This window comes from Chiloscyllium plagiosum, unplaced genomic scaffold (genome assembly GCF_037043375.1).
Source record: "Chiloscyllium plagiosum isolate Xiang-an unplaced genomic scaffold, Cpla_swu_hap1 HiC_scaffold_4, whole genome shotgun sequence".
Taxonomy (NCBI): domain Eukaryota; kingdom Metazoa; phylum Chordata; class Chondrichthyes; order Orectolobiformes; family Hemiscylliidae; genus Chiloscyllium; species Chiloscyllium plagiosum.
This window is the reverse complement of record NW_028270142.1, coordinates 6,512,685-6,534,116: the sequence shown is the minus strand read 5'-3', so window position 1 is coordinate 6,534,116 and position 21,432 is coordinate 6,512,685. Positions and strand designations below refer to the sequence as shown.

At 41.9% G+C, this 21,432-nt stretch overlaps 1 protein-coding gene across 2 annotated transcripts in view; it reads right to left on the bottom strand.

Annotated features, from left to right (window-relative positions):
• The window catches only part of mtfr1 (mitochondrial fission regulator 1), a 33,440-nt gene extending 12,016 nt beyond the window's left edge, over window positions 1-21,424 (bottom strand). For both annotated transcript variants that reach the window (XM_087985937.1, XM_043689288.2), the window contains exons 1-7: window positions 21,337-21,424; window positions 19,319-19,455; window positions 17,246-17,369; window positions 16,384-16,482; window positions 10,985-11,106; window positions 6,925-7,166; window positions 2,996-3,233 (exon numbers count right to left, since the gene is read on the bottom strand). In XM_087985937.1, the coding sequence (XP_087842063.1) occupies window positions 2,996-3,233; window positions 6,925-7,166; window positions 10,985-11,106; window positions 16,384-16,482; window positions 17,246-17,290 (746 nt within the window). In that variant the 5' untranslated portion in view covers window positions 17,291-17,369; window positions 19,319-19,455; window positions 21,337-21,424. The remainder of the gene's footprint in view (window positions 1-2,995; window positions 3,234-6,924; window positions 7,167-10,984; window positions 11,107-16,383; window positions 16,483-17,245; window positions 17,370-19,318; window positions 19,456-21,336) is intronic.
• Between the last annotated feature and the right edge of the window lie 8 nt (window positions 21,425-21,432).

Genomic DNA, 21,432 nt, shown 5'->3' with positions numbered 1-21,432 from the left:
AAGGAGAGGATCAAATATGAAGGTAGGCTAGCCAGTAATCTTAGAAATGATAGTAAAAGTTTCTTTCAATACATAAGAAACAAACGACAGGCAAAAGTAGACATTGGGCCACTTCAAACTGATGCTGTAAGCCTAGTGATGTGAGATAAGGAAATAGCTGGAGAACTTTATAAGTACTTTGCGTCAGTCTTCACAGTAGAAGACATGAGTAATATCCCAAAAATTAAAGGGAGTCAAGGGGCTGAGTTGAGTATGGTTGCCATTACAAAAGAGAAAGTGCTAGAAAAGCTAAAAGGTCTTAAAATTGATAAATCTCCTGGCCCCGATGGGCTACATCCTAGAGTTCTGAGGGAGGTTGCTGAGGAAATAGCGGAGGCGTTGGTTGAGATCTTTCAAGTCACTGGAGTCAGGGAAAGTCCCGGATGATTGGAAAATCGCTGTTGTAACCCCCTTGTTCAAGAAAGGATCAAGACAAAAGATGGAAAATTATAGGCCAATTAGCCTAACCTCGGTTATTGGTAAAATCCTAGAATCCATCATTAAGGATGAGGTTTCTAAATTCTTGGAAGAGCAGGGTCAGATTAGAACAAGTCAACATGGATTTAGTAAGGGGAGGTCGTGCCTGACAAACCTGTTGGAATTCTTTGAAGAGGTGACAAGTAGGTTAGACCAGGGAAACCCAGTGGATGTGGTCTATCTAGACTTCCAAAAGGCCTTTGATAAGGTGCCACACGGGAGGCTGCTGAGCAAGGTGAGGGCCCATGGTGTTCGACGTGAGCTACTGGTATGGATTGAGGATTGGCTGTCTGACAGAAGGCAGAGACTTGGTATAAAAGGTTCTTTTTCGGAATGGCAGCAGGTGTCAAGCGGTGTCCCGCAGGGTTCAGTGTTGGGGCCGCAGCTGTTCATGTTATATATTAATGATCTGGATGAAAGGACTGGGGGCATTCTAGTGAAGTTTGCCGATGATCCGAAGTTAGGTGGACAGGCAGTTAGTACTGAGGAAGTGGGGAGGCTGCAGAAGGATCTCGACAGTTTGGGAGAGTGGTCCAGGAAATGGCTGATGGAATTCAATGTGAGCAAATGCGAGGTCTTGCACTTTGGAAAAAAGAATACAAGCATGGACTACTTTCTAAATGGTGAGAAAATTCATAAAGCCAAAGTACAAAGGGATCTGGGAGTGCTAGTCGAGGATTCTCTAAAGGTAAACATGCAGGTTGAGTCCGTGATTAAGAAAGCAAATGCAATGTTGTCATTTATCTCAAGAGGGTTGGAATATAAAAGCACCGTTGTGCTACTGAGACTTTATAAAGCTCTGGTTAGGCCCCATTTGAAACACTGTCTCCAGTTTTGGTCCCCACACCTCAGGAAGGACATACTGGCACTGGAGCGTGTCCAGCGGAGATTCACACGGATGATCCCTGGAATGGTAGGTCTAACATACAAGGAACGGCTGAGGATCCTAGGATTGTACTCACTGGAGTTTAGAAGATTAAGGGGAGATCTAATAGAAACTTACATGATATTACATGGCTTGGAAAGGGTGGACGCTAGGAAATTATTTCCATTAGGCGAGGAGACTAGGACCCATGGACACGTAGAATTAGAGGGGGTAAATTCAGAACAGAAATGCGGAGACATTTCTTCAGCCAGAGAGTGGTGGGCCTGTGGAATTCATTGCCGCAGAGTGCAGTGGAGGCCGGAACGCTAAATGTCTTCAAGGCAGAGATTGATCAATTCTTGATGTCACAAGGAATTAAGGGCTACGGGGAGAATGCGGGTAAGTGGAGTTGAAATGCCCATCAGCCATGATTGAATGGCGGAGTGGACTCGATGGGCCGAATGGCCTTACTTCCGCTCCTATGTCTTATCTTAGTTTAGAGATTAAAAATCAAATTAGGCTTCCTGAAATTGTATTGAAATACCAAGTTAGACACAATAGCAGGGATACAAAAGATAAACATTAGACGCGCTGGTATTATTACTTCGCCATGAATTTGATGGTTACAAAACAAAGCTAAAACAATCCATTCTTATTAAACAACTGGCACATTCCCAACAAAATTGTGACAGCATAACATTAAAATGCTCTCATAACCTGAATTGTTTGCACCTCAAAATTTTCAGATTCTCATTTTGATTTCCTAAAAGCTCAAAACAATTTTTCTCGTTTTGCTTTGTGGCATGTGGGCGGCACGGTGGCACAGTGGTTAGCACTGCTGCCTCACAGCGCCAGAGACCCGGGTTCAATTCCCGCCTCAGGCGACTGACTGTGTGGAGTTTGCACATTCTCCCAGTGTCTGCGTGGGTTTCCTCCGGGTGCTCCGGTTTCCTCCCACATTCCAAAGATGTGCAGGTCAGGTGAATTGGCCATGCTAAATTGCCCATAGTGTTAGGTAAGGGGTAAAGGTAGGGGTATGGGTGGGTTGCGCTTCGGCGGGGCGGTGTGGACTTGTTGTGCCGAAGGGCCTTTTTCCACACTGTAAGTAATCTAATCTAATCCTCTCAGTGTTTTTCATTTTCTTACAAGTAGTACCAAGTTCATTGTTCACAAAGGCCAACTCAATCCCTAGAATGTAAGGAGTTTGTTTTATTTGCTATCCCAACTCCCTCACCTTCTCCTAACCAGTTGAAATAAAAAGCTAAACATTCGGGAAATGTTCAGCAAGTCAGCCAGCATCTGTGGAGAAATAACCGAATTATTCAGGTCTGGGAAGTGAGAAATCTTTACGTTTCTTTCCATCGATGCTGCCTGACTGCCTGCTTGGTATTGCATATCTTTATAGTGCATACTTTTATGTTTATAAAACAGTTATTGTAAATAGAGTTATATGTTTCCAGTGTGACGATTCTGAAATAATCTTAAAATTTGACTAGAGATAAAGGATAACATAAGTGACAGTTACAAACTCCATTGTTAACATCTGAAGAGCCTTAGTGAATTGGTGAAAAAAAACTAGCTAAGAACAAGGGAAGGAATCTTAAAAATACGTACTTCTTTACAGAGCGTAGCTTCACTTTATCAATGTCTTTTAAAACATCCAACATGTTTGGCAGAGTTGGTGGAGTATGACTAGTTGTAATCTGACTACTGTCAGCTTTCTTTCCTCTTCTTTCTTTGATGAGGTCAATCACAGATTGACTACGCTGGAAAGCAGGTGAGGGTGGTACAGGTGGGGGAGGTGGTGGGGGAGGTGTGGGAGCAGCACAAGGAGGAACAGCACCAGGTGTCACTGAACCAGAGGGAATAAAGAAAAACAACAGAAATTTCAGTCATGAATATTTTAGAGACTTATTCACAAAGATGCACTGGAATTGCATAAACAATCGCCATGTTAAATTCTCTGTCACATCTACAAAATACATTCTCTGCATGTTTATTCAACAAAAAGGTGAAGTATTACATCACAGTTCTATTGCTTATTAGTTATATAGTAAAATTCAATAACTTTATAAAAGGCCATAGCTTATGAACTGTTTTGTAAAGTAAGATGAGAAAGAAATGAGAAAGGAGAAATCAGAATATTGAGTCTGGGGGGCACCAGATTGCCTTTTCATCACTGGACCCCAGGTGCACATCCAACTAGGTAGCTGGGAGAAAAACCCTTCCCACTTCACAGGCATCTCACATGAAAATAAATCATTAGTATCAATCTAGTTTCTGGATGACTGACCCATAACACAAAATTGCCTGAAAATTCAACATTAAATGGGCAATTTTAGTAAATAAGGATACAACCTGTTCACAAAATGGAAGATATCAGAATGGAGCAGTAATAATTGCAACTAATATAGGCTTAACCTTTGTTCCATCAACCCATGAATGGTACCAACTTTTAGCTGCACATGTAGTACCTAGAAGGGTACTAATATCCTGGGTGGGAAATTTGCTGGTGCTATTCGAGTGGGTTTAAACTAGCTCAGCAGGGGGATGGAAACCCGAGGTCTAGTTCCAGTGCACAGGAGGATGAGAGCAGGGAGGAAAGGGACACGGTTTCATGCTCACAGGAACAAGCTGTTTTGAAGTGTGTCTACTTCAATGCCAGAAATATCCAAAAAAGTGAGCTTGCAACATGGATAGGTACTTGGGACTTCGATGTTGTGGCCACTTCGAAGACATGGATAGAGCAGGGTCAGGAATGGATGTTGCAGGTTCCAGGGTTTAGATCTTTCATTAAGATCAGGGAAGGCAGTATAAGAGGGGGAGGTGTGGCCTTGTTAGGTAAGGACAGTATAACGGTGGCTGCAAGAACTTTTGACGAGAACTCGTCTACTGAGGTAGTATGGGCTGAGGTTAGAAACAGGAGAGGGGAGGTCACACTGCTTGGAGTTTTTTATAGGTCTCCGCAGGGTTCCAGGGAGGTGGAGGAGAAGATTGGCAAAATGATTCTGGGTAGGAGTGAAAGGAACAGGGTGGTCATTATGGGGGATTTTAACTTCCCCAACATTGACTAGAAATGCTATAATTCTAGTACATTGGATGGATCAGTATTTGTCCAATGTGTACAGGAGGGTTTCCTGACACAGTATGTCGAACGGCCAACAAGAGGAAAGGCCACACTGGATCTGGTGCTTGGTAATGAACCAGGCCAGGTGTTTGATTTAGATTACAAGGGTAGGAATAGGGCCAGTCAAAGACAGAAGTGGGAAGTTGTGTGTGGACCTTGTGGAGATTGGAGAGGTGCTAAATGAATATTTCTCATCTGTTTTCACTCAGGAAAAGGAGAATATTGTAGAGGAGAAGAATAAGATATGAGATATTAGACTAGAAAGGATTGAGATTAGTAAGGAAAAATGTTATCAATTCTAGGAGTGAAAGTAGACAAGTCCCCTGGGCCAGATAGGATTTATCAGAGGATTCTCTGGGAAGCTAGGGAGGCGGCGTTGGAGCCTTTGATCTTTGAGTCGTCATTCTCTACAGGTTTAGTACCAGTGGACTGGAGTATTGCAAATGTTGTGCCTTTGTTCAAGAAGGCCAGCAGAGATGACTCAGGTAATTATAGATCAGTGAGCCTTACATCCGTTGAGAGAAAAGTTTTGGAAAGGATTATAAGAGGTAAGATTTATAATCATCTAGCAAGCAACAATTTGATTGCAGATAGTCAACATGGTTTTGTCAAGGTCATGTCAAGTCTCATAAATCTCAAGAGTTTTTGGAGACGGTGACCAAGCATGTAGATGAGGATAGGGCAGTTGACGTGGTGTACATGGAGTTGAAACTTTATTGCTGGAACAGCACAGCAGGTCAGGCAGCATCCAGGGAACAGGAGATTCGACGTTTCGGGCACAGGCCCTTCTTCAGGAATGAGCAGAGAGTGTTCAGCAGGAGAAGATAAAAGGTAGGGAGGAGGGACTTGGAGGAGGGGCGTTGGAAATGTGATAGGTGGAAAGAGGTCAAGGTGAGGGTGATAGGTCGGAGTAGGATGGAGGCGGAGAGGTCAAGAAGAAGACTGCAGGTCAGGAAGGCGGTGCCGGGCTGGAGGGATTCGGCTGAGACAAGGTGGGGGGAGGGGGGATGAAGAAACTGGTGAAGTCCAAGTTCATCCCCTGTGGTTGGAGGGTTCCCAGTCGGAAGATAAGACGCTCCTCCTCCGACCGTCGCGTTGTTGTGGTTTGGCGGTGGATGAGTCCAATGACCTGCATATCCTCGGTGGAGTGGGAGGGGGAGTTGAAATGCTGTGCTACAGGGTGGTTGGGTTGGTTCGTCCGGGTGGCCCAGAGGTGCTCTCTGAATCGCTCCGCAAGTAGGCGGCCTGTCTCCCCAATATAGAGGAGGCCACACCGGCTGCAGCGGATGCAGTAGATGATGTGGGTGGAGGTGCAGGTGCAGGTGAATCTGTGGCGGATATGGAAGTTTCCTTTGGGGCCTTGGAGAGAAGTGAGGGGGGAGGTGTGGGCGCAAGTGTTGCACCTCCTGCGGTTGCAAGGGAAGGTGCCGGGAGTGGAGGTTGGGTCGGTGGGGGGTGTGGATCTGACAAGGGAGTCGCGGAGGGAGTGGTCTCTACGGAAAGCTGACAGGGGAGGGGAGGGAAATATATCCTTGGTGCTGGGGTCTGTTTGGAGGTGGCGGAAGTGACGGCGGATGATCCGTGTGATAGATTTAAGGCAGGTGTCAGAAGCAGGTTCTTTACTCAGTGGTAAGGGCTTGGAATGCCCTACCTGCCAATGTAGTCAACTCAGCAACCTTCGTGAGATTTAAACAATCCTCGGATAAGCACATGGATGATGATGGGATAGTATAGGGAGATGGGCTTAGATTAGTTCACAAGTCGGTGCAACATTGAGGGCCGATGGGCTTGTTCTGCGCTGTAGTGTTCTAAAATAGAATAAAAAATGTCCTATGGCCTGAACAATGTCACCTTTGCCCTGCAGGTTACTGTAAGTGCCAGATAAAAAAATGGTGCGACAATAGGGAGAGAATGAAATGAACTAATCAGTTTGATGGATTGTATCATACTAACACAAGGTTTGACTGTGAAAATGCAAAGTGGAATAGGGAATTCATTGTCAAATCAGGTGCAGAAAAAGAAATACAGCCAAGCTGCCAAACTTGCAGATGTAAAAATAATTTGTGAAGAGGACATAAGGAGGCTACAAAGGGACATAGGTAGATTCGCTAAGTGGGCAGAGTTCTGGCAAATGATATATAATGCTGGAAAATTGTTGAAATTGCTGATTTTGACTGGAAGAATAAAAAGCATATCTAAATAGTGAAAGACTGAAAGATCAAATGCTGAGGGATCTGGGTGTCCTACTGCAAAAATATAGATAGCAAAGCAACAATTCAATGTCAGAATATGAACAAACAATCCTCAAAGTCTGTCCCAACAAAATAACTTGTAACCTTTAGAATTGGCATGAGTAGGTACATATGTACAAGTGGGTACTGTTTGAAACAATGATTTAATTGAATATTGTATATACCTGCCGCAGGACTTCTTTGTTCTTGTATAGTTACAATCATTGCAATCTGTTCTCGTAACTTAGCAAGCTCATTCTCCAATACATGGATTTTTTCTAGTGCTGCGTCACTGGCCATTGTGGGAGCTGCAGATTCCTTTTTACAATTCCTTAAATTTGGTAAAGAAGTTTGCCTGCTAATAGGCTTTGCACAAGATGAACCCTCATGTTCAGAATCTTCACCACCTTCCAGTGGAATTTCTGATCTGTGAACACAAGGATGAAATGCTGGCAACTTAACTAGAGTTTTTAAAAAGGAAATTTAAACATGGACAATATCCCGTATAATTAAATGGTCATAAAGCTACTTATTGCTTTACAATTTCAACTCTTAGGCAGCATTGTTCACTGGCATTGTAAAAAATAATCTGTATATTAAAAGACTCAAGTATTTAAAATATTACCTTGGGTTTGAGAGATGCAATTTTTATTATACTGACTATTTGAACAATGAGTATAATGTTTAAGTGTATAGTTATGTTTGACTGTTTCTGCTATAAATTTGGTAAAATAACTTGTTTCTGGGAGACACAGGATGGCTGGTTCATGCTTCAAAAAGGAACTTAGTTAAAATAACAGTTTACAGCAACTGCTGAAAGAAGAATGTAAGTTAAAATAACAGTTTACAGCAACTGCTGAAAGAAGAATGTACTGGTTTCCGTCAGGCTTACAGGCGGAAAGTGGATTTTACAGGAGAGGACAGAGTGAGTTTGAGAGCTGCTAGCAACTGGATGGTTTCCCTTGTCTTAGAGTAATAGAGTCATAGAGATGTACAGCATGGAAACAGGCCCTTCAGTCGAACTTGCCCAGGCTGACCAGGTATCCTAACCCAATCTAGTCCCATTTGCCAGCACTTGGCCCATATCCCTCAAAATCCTTCCTATTCATATACCCATCCAAATGCCTTTTAAGTGTGGTGATTGTACCAGCCTCCACCACATCCCCTGGTAGTTCATTCCGGGACGCACTACTTGTGTGAAAAAGTTGCCCCCTCTCACCCTAAACCTGTACCCTCTAGTTTTGGACTCTCCCAACTCAGGGAAAAGACCTTGTCTATTTATCTTATCCATGCCCCTCATAATTTTATAAACCTCTAAAAAGGTCACCCCTCACCCTCCGAAGCTCCAGGGAATATAGCCCCAGCCTATTCAACCTCTCCCTAAAGCTCAAAATCCTCAAACCCTGGCAACATTCTTGAAAGGATTCAGAAAAGATTTACAAGTTTCACAACATCCTCCCTATAGGAGGAAGAGCAAATTGCACACAATACTCCAAAAGTGGCCTAACCAATGTCCTGCGCAGCTGCAACATGACCTCCCAACTGCTGTATTCAATACTCTGACCAATAAAGGAAAGCATACCAAACACCTTCTTCACTATCCTATCTACCTGCGACTCCACTTTCAAGGAGCTATGAACCTGCACTCCAAGGTCTCTTTGTTCAGCAACACTCCCCAGACCCTTACCGTTACGTATCTAAGCCCTGCTAGGATTTGCTTTCCCAAAATGCAGCACCTCGCATTTATCTAAATTAAACTCCATCTGTCACTCCTCAGCCCATTGGCCCATCTGATCAAGATCCTGTCGCAATGTGAGGTAATCTTCTTCATTGTCCACTACAGCTCCAATTTTGGTGTCATCTGCAATCTTACAAACTGTACCTCCAATGTTCATATCCAAATCATTTATATAAACGATGAAAGTAGTGGACCCAGCAGTGATCCTTGCGGCACACCACTGGTCACAGGCCTCCAAGTCTGAAAAGCAACCCTCTACCACAACCCCATCTACCACCTTCCTGGGACTTGTTCGTGGACTCAAGCTGTTCAGCTATCAGAGAACCAATCACAGAGTACAACACGGAAACATGCTGACGAGATAGCCCAACCTAATCAAATTCCATTTGCCACCACTTGGCCCATATCTCTCTAAACCCTTCCTATTCATATACCCATCCAGATACCTTTTAAATGCTACAATTGTACCAGCCTCCACCACTTCCACTGGCAGCTCATTCCATACACTCACCACCTTCTGCGTGTAAGTGTTGCCCCTTAGGTCTCTTTTACATCTTTCCCCTCTCACCCTAAACCTGTACCCTCTAGTTTTGGACTCTCCCAACTCAGGGAAAAGATTTTGTCCATTTATCCCATCCGCGCCCCTCATGATTTTATAAACCTCTATAATGTTACCCCTCAGCCTCCGATGCTCCAGGGGAAACAGCTCCAGCCTCTCCCTATAGCTCAAATCTTCCAACCCTGGCAACATTCTTGTTAGTCTTTTCTGAACCCTTTCAAGTTTCCCCAACATCCTTCCAATAGGAAGGAGACCAGAAGTGCCTGCTATATTCCAAAAGTGGCCTCTCCAACGTAGTGTACAGCCACAACATAACTTTCCAACTCCTGTACTCAGTGCTTTGACTGATAAAGGAAAGCATGCTAAATGCCGCAACATGACCTCCCACTCCTGTACTCAATACTCTGACCAAACGCCTTCTTCACTACCCTATTTACCAGAGTCTCCACTTTCAAGAAGCTATGAACCTGCACTCCAAGGTCTCGTTGTTCAGCAACACTCCCTAGGGCCTTGCCATTTAAGTGTATAAGTCCTGTTAAGATTTGCTTTCCCAAAATGCAGCACCTCGCATTTATTTAATTAAACCCCATCTGCCACTCAGCCCATTGGGCCATCTGATCCAGATCCTGTTGTAATCTGAGGTAACCTTTTTCGCGGTCCGTTACACTCCCAATTTTGGCGTCATCTGCAAACCTACTAACTATACTTCCTACGCTTACATCCAAATCATTTATATAACATGACGAAAAGTAGTGGACCCAGCACCGATCCTTGTGGCAATCCACTGGTCACATGCCTCCAGTCTGAAAACCAACCCTCCACCACCACTCTCTGTCTTCTACCTCTGACCCACTTCTGTATCCAAATGGCGAGTTTTCCCTGTTTTCCATAAGATCTAACCTTGCTCACCAGTTTCACATGGGGAACTTTGTCGAACGCCTTACTGAAGTTCATATAGATCACATCTACTGCTCTGCCCTCATCAATCCTCTTTGTTACTTCTTCATAAAACTCAATCAAGTTTGAGAGACATGATTTCCCATGCACAAAGCCATGCTGACTATCCCTAATCAGTCCCTGCCTTTCCAAATACATGTACATCCTGTCCCTCAGGATTCCTTCCAACAACTTGCCCACCACCAATGTCAGGCTCACTGGTCTATAGCTCTCTGGCTTGCCCTTACCACTTAAACAGTGGCACCATGTTAGCCAACCTCCAGTCTTCCAGCACCTCACCTAAGACGATCGATGATACAAATACCTCAGCAAGGGGCCCAGCAATCATTTTCCTAGCTTCCCACAGAGTTCTAGAGTACACCTGATCAGGTCCCAGGGACTTATCCACAAACGAACCAGCTATTTGTTGCTCTGAAGTTAGTTTTGAAGCAGGTTGATAGAGATAGAGGCAATAAAGTTTAAAAAGGTAATTCCAGAGCTTTAGCCCGAGAAAGCATAGCCACCAATGACAAAATGCTGGGAGAACTCATAAGACAGGAATGCGAATGTCTTGAAGAGTTGTAGAGCCAAGGAGGTTTTTGAGATAAGCAGTAACAACACAATGAAGAGATTCCAGGGTAGGGAAAGAATTTAAAACCTTTTGCAGATAATGACCACAGCAATGTCGGGTGACGGAATATGATGGAGAGTTCAACACCACCAGTTGAATCAAGGTTACAGCAAGAGGGAATGCTGGCAAGACAGCACTGGAATTGGTGAGTCTGGAGGCAATTGCAATTTTCTTATCCTCACAGATCATTTACAATACTGTTATGAAAACAGTACTAGAAAAATTTAGGCAATAATTGACAAAAAGATTTTTTTTGGTGCTACATTTCAGCATTGTGGGCTATTCAACATTCTTGATAATTTGCCTAAAGCAGTACATAGCTCATAAAACCATTTACAACATACTCCAGATTTTAACAATAGAATGATGATAAAAGAATACCTCAGCTTGCTAAATGACTCCCCCTGGTCACACACAATCCAGCCTACGTCCGCCAGGGAAGCAACTGCACCATACTCTGACTCTGAAAAACTTTGAGCTGCTTTGCCAAAGCCATGGAAAATCTATTAAAGATGTTTTAATAAGAAGATGATTATTCTCTGCTCACAGTACCAAAATCCTTATCGGTTCTCTACGTTAATGTTTACTATCTGTGGTTTAAAGACAACTTGGGACAAAGTTCAGAGTTTGAGACCATTCTTGGGAAGCTAGCTTAAAACATCTAATTACATTTAATGATCTGTTGAAGAATTCTACAGCTAATACCGTACACAATTCTTTGGTAAATGTATGTGGATATGTTGTAATCAATAATTTTCAGTGGAAAATATTCTTCATTTGGATGATTTTTGCCCACCCAAGCATATAGAAAAATAAAATCAGAAAGATGCTTATTCCTTTGAGGTTACTAAGTAAAAACATTATGATCCTACTTCTAGATAGGAATACAATTGCTCAGGTAATTTAAATGCAATTTTTACATTTTTAACTTATGCTCATACAGAAAGTTTGTTGATAGTATAGTGTGTACAATTTCCCCATCCGATTTCCTCTAGGAACTAATGGTATTAACGCTCCTGGGATGTACACACTGCTTCACTGCTAGCTAATCTTGAAATACACCTGGGTGTATTTGTAATAGCTCATCATTTGTAAAACCAATATATATATATATTGTGCATTTGTTGCACTCATGCCATCTTCATGTCACTGCCACTTAAAAGTAAAAATGAATAGCTAGCAGAACGGTTTATACATATTCATGGTAACTGAAGCTGTAAGCTCCTTTCTGCTTCTGATGTCTCAGTATGCACACTCAGGTCAATCTTTAAAAAAAATTCCCAGACACATCATCATAATCATGAGGTCATTAATTAAGCCTGTCTCATTACACATTATTAGGTCTAGGATAGCCAGCTCTCTGGTTGGTTCCAGAATGTACTCATCAAATAAACTGTCTTGAAGACGCTATGAATTAATTTTCTGAAGTACCTTTGCCAATCTAATTCTCCCAATCCACATGTAGATTAAAGTCACTCATGATTCTTGCAGTATATTTCACACATGTCCCACATACATTCTTCCTGTATGCTCCATACTCCTGTAAAGGGGTCGATATACTCCTCCCACACGGAACTTCTTGACTATTTCTTATCCGACAGTCAATTGTCTTAACTCGGCTGAACTGCTGGTTTGCAATTCAGAGTGATGCCAACCACGCAGGTTCAAATCATTGCAGCTTGAGGTCCCCCCTCCTCGAGCTCTTCCCTCTCTGGAGTTCTGGTGACCCTCAGGTTATCTCTAATAACAGCAGCACTATGGTTGTTGGGGACAATGGTGATTTTATTTCTTGTCTCTACTAAAGCTGATCCTACATCCTAATCTTTCAAATTAAGCCCAATTAATGTCATTTGATTAACAGAGCAACTCCACCAGCTTTCCCTACTCTGTTTTTTCAATATGTGCAATGCACTTCCACATTCGGGTCCTAGCTTTGATAACCTTTCAACTGTCTTTGCAATACCCATCAGGTCATACATATTTACTTCCATCTGTGCTATCAATTCGTATTTTTGTTACAAATGTTTAAACTATTTTTACAATCCCTGGCCTGATGTATGAATGCTAAAGAATATTTGTACATTCTGTACGTTCCTGCTGAACCTTGGTAATTATTACCCATTTTGCTGCTCTGCTCTATCGTTTTGCTCTTATCCGATACTTTGCCGCAAAACCACTCACTTGAATCCTTTCCCCAACCTAGTTAGGTGTCAGATTTCTGGTCCCAGCACAACTTAGCTGCAGGACATCCCAATGGTACAGCCCCCATTTTCCAAAATACTGGGGTCAATGCATAAAGGAATCAAAACCTATTCCCCCAACACCAATCTTTGAGCCACTGATTAATCTTTGAACTTATTTACCCGAAGCCTAATTGCCTGTGATTCAATCAGGAATCCAGCGATAATTGCTAAAGATTAGCCTCTGGCTGCTGATATACCCTCTTTCCCTAGATCTATCCATGTTGTTGGTACTTATATGGTCCACCATCACTGGCTTCTCCCTTTTAGTCTAGTTCATTTATAAATTTAAATTTATACTCCAGTTCAGCAGTGTATTATCAAAGCTATTGCTTTGGTTTAGATATTAAACTTAACGTCCTGCCTGCTAATTTAGATGCATTTAAAAGATTGTACTGCAATCTCTACCTGAAATAGAAAATTATTCAAATAGCCAGTTCATCTATTTGTATAGTTTTATGTTATATTATTATGGTAGAGGTAGCTAGATTTGTAATAAACAAGGAGTTGAACAGTTATTGGGGATAGAGAGGAATATGGAGTAGTCAGATCAGTTACAATTTTAACAAATGACAGAGAAGGCTCAAGGACTGAGTGGCTTACTCTTGCTACCAATGCATGTTTGAATGTTTCAATTGTAAGTTTCTCTTGAGGCCAGAGATGTCCTGAACTCGGGTTGGGTAGTTGGGTCAGGTAAGTTTGAGGAGCATAAACTGCCTCAAGAGGGTGACTGGGGTCTGTGGCCATGCTGGCTAATCACTGAGTCACATCAAAAATTAATTATAAAATTTCCAGGCTTTTGTATATAGGCAAGCCTTACATATGTAGCCCATATTAGAGACATCTGCACTGAATCCTTGTCAGCACAACTCAGTCCATGGTGACTCTGAATTTCCTGGGCAAGTAGAGCATGTGACACCCAAACCTGTTACAGAAACCTGATACATAATACAGTTTTAAATCCAGATTTCTCTGATCTGAACTTTAGAGGGTTTGGGCTATTACGTTTCATGCCTCAACTGGACAAACATAACCTTGCATGCAACTCCAGACCAAAATCTTTAGTAAACAATTATAGGCACTGACCTGTAGCAGGTACACTGCACAGTTTGATCAGAATGTGAATAGAACTATCAGGAAGAGAGAATAGAAAAAGGCTGGCAAATACAGAAAATAATAAGACATTCAGATATCAGAGGACTTGTGTCAGGTTATTGATAAGCATTTTACAGTAATAATTTATATAATCTCAGAATGGTTACAAGCACATAAGGAGTCAAAGAGGGTGGTGCTGGAAAAGCACAGCCGGTCAGGTGGCAAAGAGCTTATGCTCAAAAGGTCGATTCTCCTGCTCCTTGGGAGCCGCCTGACTGGCTGTCCTTTTTCAGCACCACACTCTTCGATTCTGATCTCCAGCATATGCAGTTCTCACTTTCTCCCACAAGCACATAAGGATGGCCTGAAAAGTCTACCTAAAGGAACAATTCACCTAGCAACCTCCTCCCCCACTACAAAAGCCCTGCATATTCTTTATCAGAAGGTAATAATTCAATTCTCTTAGCTCAGAAAAGTTTATACAAAATCAAAAAATAAAGACTCGAGGAAGGATTCCAACGCTCATCACCTTAAAGTGATTCTAAGTGTTGATATTTCCTTATATCATTTACTGTAGGTGATTAGCCAAGTATGAATCAAGTAGAAACAAAGTTTAAAAACAGAACAATCAACTAAATGTCTAGATCACAAACTCCTTTTGGCTTCTTCAGCATCTTGACAATTTGTAGTACAGCCATTTCTAAAAATCAATTCAAAAAGTGACAGCTAAATACTAACCTTCAAACGCAATTAAAACATTCTTCACCCAAGTTACTCAGAGCAGGGTGATGAAGGTTAAATTTTAGATTTAAGTGAATTAGCAACAAAATAAACCAATCTCACTTAGTTCTACTATTTTTAGCGAGGATATGTGAAAGAAATAGAAACTGCAACTTTAGTGAATAACATGACAGTTATGGATTTTTCAACCAATCTGTCAATTAATACCAAACTCAAGTTTATTTTATGTTCTGGGTAAGATACCTTTACAATAAATATTAATAGAACCAGTTAGGACACTCAAAAGATAGAGACCAAAACAGAGAAACCATAAATAATATTGAGTAAAAAGGTAAATATTTAAGAAGAATCTGAACTTTAAAGCAATTTTTCACTTCAAGGCTACCTACAACCCACAACTGAAAACATTCTATCCACTTTTGTTAATTTGCAATATTCTAAACAAAATTTCTTTGCTTGACATTGAGACACCAAAACTATAGCACATTCACTTTTTTTCTCCTATCACTATCAAGCAGAAGAAAATGTACCATGTTTTGTTTCAGACTACAAGTCTCAATGAAATTAATAGTGCAAGACACTGAGCCAACTTAGTTCTAACAAGACAAGTTCTCAATTTTGACTTCCAGTAAGTTAACTAGTTCTCAAACCTTTTTGCTTGAAATATTTTCCAAATAGATTAGCAATCGTGATGACACACCTAAGTTGTACTATGTACTACTAAGAAACTTCTACATGCAAAAAAAGCTATTTTAATAATGTTAAGAAAACAAGTACTTAGTCATAGATACAAATGATATGTGGTGAGCCTGCTTTCTACTCCGGACTCTAGCGTTGGTGTGCAATGCTCCTGTAAACTGCAGATAGGACAGCTGGACCCACTTGCAACTTGTGATTTGGATTTTACATCACTCCAAAGCTCAAAGTCTTTTCAGAGATCCATACTTGAGAAACACTAAGAACTAACCCGAACCAATAATGGAATTCATTTTTTTTCTTTTCAATCCAGATGACATGTTTAAGAAATAATGACGTGTGAATATCTGTCACATCTACATTTCTCCTCACCCAATTTTAATTGTAGCACAGACATTTGTATATCAGCACTGATACACAATTACTTCAAACCAAAGCTTTATATAGGACCCTAAAAAATTCTACAAAATAAAAATTGAGTCACTAATCAAGCCACAATGCTTCTGCGATATAGAATCGAATTTCTCTTCACTGTCCCTGAGAGAGGATTACTATCTAACTCCTAGTCATCTGTCAATATTGTCTTGAACCAGCTACATGAACTGTCAAACTAACTGCATTACTCAATATCAGTGTTTCTTCCCAACCACAGGTACAAACCAGCCACTACTGCAGTTTGCCACTATCACAATAAAAGAAGTTTGAAAAAAAACTTTACAATTCTCATTTATTTTTACATTAGCAATTATTCCTCGATTTACAACATTAAGGAAACTAATAAATATTCAAACAAGGTTTGTTACCGGTTTGAGTGTGTGGTGCTGGAAAAGCACAGCAGGTCAGGCAACATCCAAGGAGCACGAGAATCGACGTTTCGGGCTGAAGCCCTTCTTTCCTGACTCCTCGGATGCTGCCTGACCTGCTGTGCGTTTCCAGCACCACACACTCAACTCTGATCTCCAGCATCTGCAGACCTTACTGTCTTCCTTTGTTACAGGTTTGTCTTACCTGTAAGTGAACTCTTGGACATGGTTTAAGAGGGAGGCTAGAACCTATTCTGCGAATAATACTACGAGATGAACCATATGGCTTGTTTGACCAAAACGGCTGCAAATGGAAAAAACAATTAGAGAATAGATCTCATGAGAAGTCAATTTTCAGTTATAAGTGAATGCCTGAATTACTGACAAATCACATTATGAGGTTAAATTTTCCTTTAAGTTGTTTAATTTTGATTATCTACAATTCCAAAATGAATAAATGTAATTACAGGCAGTTTGAAACACCATGTAAAAATAAAGAATAACATGCATAAATTTAAAGCTAGCCTCTGCAATGGTGAGCAAGAAACCATCAACTGTTGTAGAACCACATCTGCTTCAGTGCCCCGTAAGGAAGGAAATCTGTCATATTTACATAGCCTGGCTCAAGCAAGCCGCTCAAGGGCACCAGGGATGGATAACAAATTCTGATCTTGGCAGTAATATCAATTCCATGAAAGAATAAATTTAAGCAAGGACTGAAATCCTGGATGAAAACAAACAGTGTTGGAAATCACAGCAGATCAGACAGCATCCATGGAGAGCGAGCAAGCAATGTTTTGGAAGTCTCTACAGTAACTTCACTGAAGAGTCATCTGGACTCCAATGTTAGCTTGCTTTCCCTCCATGAATGCTGCCTGACCCACTGATTTCCAGCCTTTTTTGCTTTCAATACAGATTCCAGCATCTGCTGTAATTCGCTCCTGAAATCCTGGATCCTTAGTTCATGTTCAGACCTATGTATATAAATTTTGATTATCTGCGTAATCTCAGAGGGAAATTATATTTTGAATTAAAAATATAAATCAGGAAGGAAATATTTAACTTACTGAATCCATGTCTATTCCAGCATATTCCAACATCATTCTAATCATCTGAGCAAGGAATTAAAGCTGCGTCACAGCTTTGCAATCCACATTATTTAGGAGTCTAGAAGCTTTATGCATTGTTCAACTGAAAGATATAATATAATCAGACAGCTACATACAGTCAAAGGTAATTTAAAATAAAAATCATGAGACACGTTTTAATTGTTTTATTTTCAATCATGAAAACAGTTCACCTTGGGACAAATAAGAGCTAAGATACTTTTTAAGCCAACAGCAGTTGAGCAAAAAACGTTTATCAGAAGATACTGTATTGCTTCTGTAACATCCTATTAAAATCTTTCTGCTTTGGGCCTTAAACCTCAATTAACACCATATACAAAGCTCAACTGCTTCAATGGTGCTCAAATTTACTATTCAAGAAGTAACCCCATTGTTCATTTGTGTAGTTATGTTATTGGCATTATATTCAGTACATTAAAACAAAATGAGATTAAAGTGAAGCTCAGCCCCTAGTAAAGCTGTTCCAATACAGACATATAATTGACATCTATCCAACAATGTAGAAAGTTGCCCAGGTATGTCCAGCACACAACAAGCAGGACAAAACCAAGTCAGTCAATTACTGGCCCATCAGTCAACTTTTGATAATTGGAGATGCGATGGAGAGTGTCATCAACATTCCATGAAGCAGCACTTTGACTAGGCTATTGTTAAGCATTGATGCTTAGTTTGGGTTGTGTCAGGGTCACTTAGCTCCTCACCTCTTCAGAGATCTAAATCAGACATGGATAATAGAGCTGAAATCCAGAACAACAGTGAGAACTGACTTTGCCACCAAGGCCACATTAAAACAAGTGTGACATAAAGCAACCCTAGCAAAACTGGAATCAATGAAGATTGGAGAAAACTGGTTAATGCTGTACCTGGCAGTTATTGGAAATGAAGCATCTTACTTCAGGACATCACCATAGGAGCTCGTCGAGAGAGAGTCCTAGACCCAAACATCTCTAACTCTTATCAGCAACCTTCCCATCATAAAGTCAGAAATTGGAATGTTCGCTGGTGATTGCACAATGTTCACGACTCCTCAGACATTGAAGCAGTCCATGCGCAAATGCAGCAAGACCTGGACATTATCAAAGTCTGGGCTGGCAAGTAGCATTTAATCACACAAATGCCACAATAGCAAGACAGAATCGAACCATTTTCTCTTGACAGTCAATTACATTATCACTGAAACCCCAATAGGGGGCATTCCACTGACCAGATATTGAACAAGATAGCTTACTTGTATTATTGCCAGACTGTTAATCCCAGATAATGTTCTGGGGATCTGCGTTCAAATCCCTCCACAGCAGCTGGTGGAATTTGAATTCAAGAAGTCTTGAATTAAGATTCTATTGATTGTTGATTGTCAGAAAATCCGATTTGGTTCAGTAATATCCTTTATGGATGGAAATTACCATCCTTACCTGGTCTGGCCTATGTGTGATTCCAGCTGTGGTTCAGTCTTAACTGTCCTCTGAGTAATTAGGGATGGGCAATAAATGCTGGCCTAGCCCAGCGATGCCCTCATCCCATGAATAATAACAAAAAAAGGTTAGCCAAATAATTGCTCTGGCTACAAGAGTAGGTCAGAAGCTAGGAATCCAGCAGTGAGAAACTGACCTCCTGACTTCTCAAAGCCTGTCCACCATCTACAAATGAGAGGAGTTGGAATACTCCCCACCTGCCTGGGCAAGTACAGCTTCAATAACACTCAAGCAGCTTGACATGATCCAGAACAAAACAGCATTCTTGATTAGCACCACATTACACAGATACACTCCCTCCACCACTGACGCTCTGTAGCAGCAGTGTATTTCATCTACACACTGCAAAACTTCACTAAGGCTTCTCAGACAACACCTTCCAAACCCATGACCATTACCACCTAGAAAGACAAGGACAGCAGATACATGAGAATACCACCACCTGCAAGATCTTCCCCCTCCTCCCCCCACAAGCCACTCATCACCAAGACTCAAAAGAAAGATTGCCATTCCTTCAATGTCATTAGGTTTGCCAGTTTACCTAGGCCCAATAGGTTGCAGCAGTTCAAGAGCACCTCATTCCTGATGAAAGGCTTATTCCCGAAATGTAGATTCTCCTGTTCCTGGGAAGCTGCCTGATCTGCTGTGCTTTTCCAGCACCACACTCTCGACCACCAGCTGAAACACAATGACAATCAGCAATAAATACTGGCCTAGACAGCGATGCTCACAGCCCACGAGTGAATTAAAAAAGTTTAGGATGAAACCATCCTAACACTCAATTTAAATTAAAAAGGTATCCTATATTACTTTATATTTTTAAAATCTGCATTTCCATATTAAGATTGCTTTGCTTTTTAAAGTCTATGCTCATGGATTTCAACTTCTTCTGCCTATGTTATATATTTATCAATTTTTAACAATTTAATGTTCGGAATGATATGAGTTCTAGATTGTGTCTAAACATAATCATAAATGTCATAGTTAGGGCTAGCTACACTGAAGATTTAAAAGTGATGATGGTCACCTCATAAATCAGAGAACTAAGCAATAATAAAGAGTGAACCTTGATTCATGCAATCCAAACAAAAAGGTACATTATAGCTAGCTGGATAAGCAATCAGATGCAAATCAGCAGGAGATTCAATTTCTTCCAGCCATATTCAAAGGGTGACTGGAAACAATGAATTTGCTTCAGTATAAGGTATAAATTATTCATCTTCTCAAAGTATTCAGTAACAGAAAAAAGTAAACAAAAAAATTAACACGAACCCAAATCCCTCGCTGAACATAAAGGTGCTGTTAGTAATCTTAAATTTTGAAAGCCGATTTGCCTGATGATACACGTCACACCCATTACAGAGGTTTATTTTGTCAGTCATATAGCAGGGGCATCAACATACTCAATCCCAGCCTAATAGCCAAAGTACTGTTTGACATTCCAGACATTTAAAGCAATATAAAAAATTACTAAACGTGACAATCATGTTCATTTCATGGCTGTGCAAGCAAATACCAAGATGATTATGTGTTGGCAAGCAACACGTACAATAATGCTTATTGGACACAATTCAATATTAGAACAGCATTTTGATGACCATGAAGATACAGGGATCCTCTGAATTTTCAGATAATGTGATTGATGGTTCTGATAGCAAAAATAAAACGATGCAACGTGCAGAAATAACAAGAGCCCCTCCTTCCCACCGCCAAGGACAGCATGCAAAACAAATGGTTTCACATGATTGAATCAATCATTGGGGTCTGAGTCACACAGCCGGATTGGAGTCTGTCTCAATTCTAGCGAACCCATTAATAACAGGCTTCGCTCTCCCTGGTGATCGGCAGGACCACATGTCAATTAGATATTCTCTGGTCCGGTCCAGTCCAATCCACTCTGGACCTGACCTTCCTCACCTCCCTCCAAGAGCCACTCCACTCTGGCCCCTACCCTGTCCACCCTCCAGCCCCAACCTTGACAATCTCTGGCCCCTGCCTGTGCACTGTGGTCGCTCTCTGGCTTTTGCGCTCTCCACTCTATGGCCCCGTCCTGTCCACTGTGTCCCGTCCTGTCCACTGTGTCCACTCTCCAGCCCCTGTCCACGGTGAGTCCACTGTCCAGCCCCTGCCCTGTCTGCTTTGTGTCCATTCTCCAGCCCCTGCTGTGTCCACTCTCTGGCCCCTTGTGTTGTCCACTCTGTGTCTACTCTCTAGCCCCTTGACCTGTCTGCTCTGCGATCCCTGCACTGCCCACTCTCTGGTCTCTGTCCCAACCCACCGCGCGTCCCCTGTCTCCACCCCCCAGTCTCTGTCCCCTGTCCCCCCCAGTCTCTGTCCCCCACCCCCCAGTCTCTGTCCCCCACCCCCCAGTCTCTGTCCCCCACCCCCCAGTCTCTGTCCCCAGTCTCTGTCCCCACCCCCCAGTCTCTGTCTCTCCCCTCCCACCCCTGTCCCGGGAAGGGGGGGGGGGGGGCCCTAACGGTCGTGGCCGCGTGGTGAATATTTAACGCGAAAGGGCGGCCTCGGCACCCCCTCACCCTCACCGTCACCGTCACTCACCGACCGCTGCTCCAAAACTAACACGATCAACAAAATAAAACCGGCTCGCGCCCGCGGAGCCCAACCGTCAGCGGTGGGTGGGGGAGGGGCAGTAAG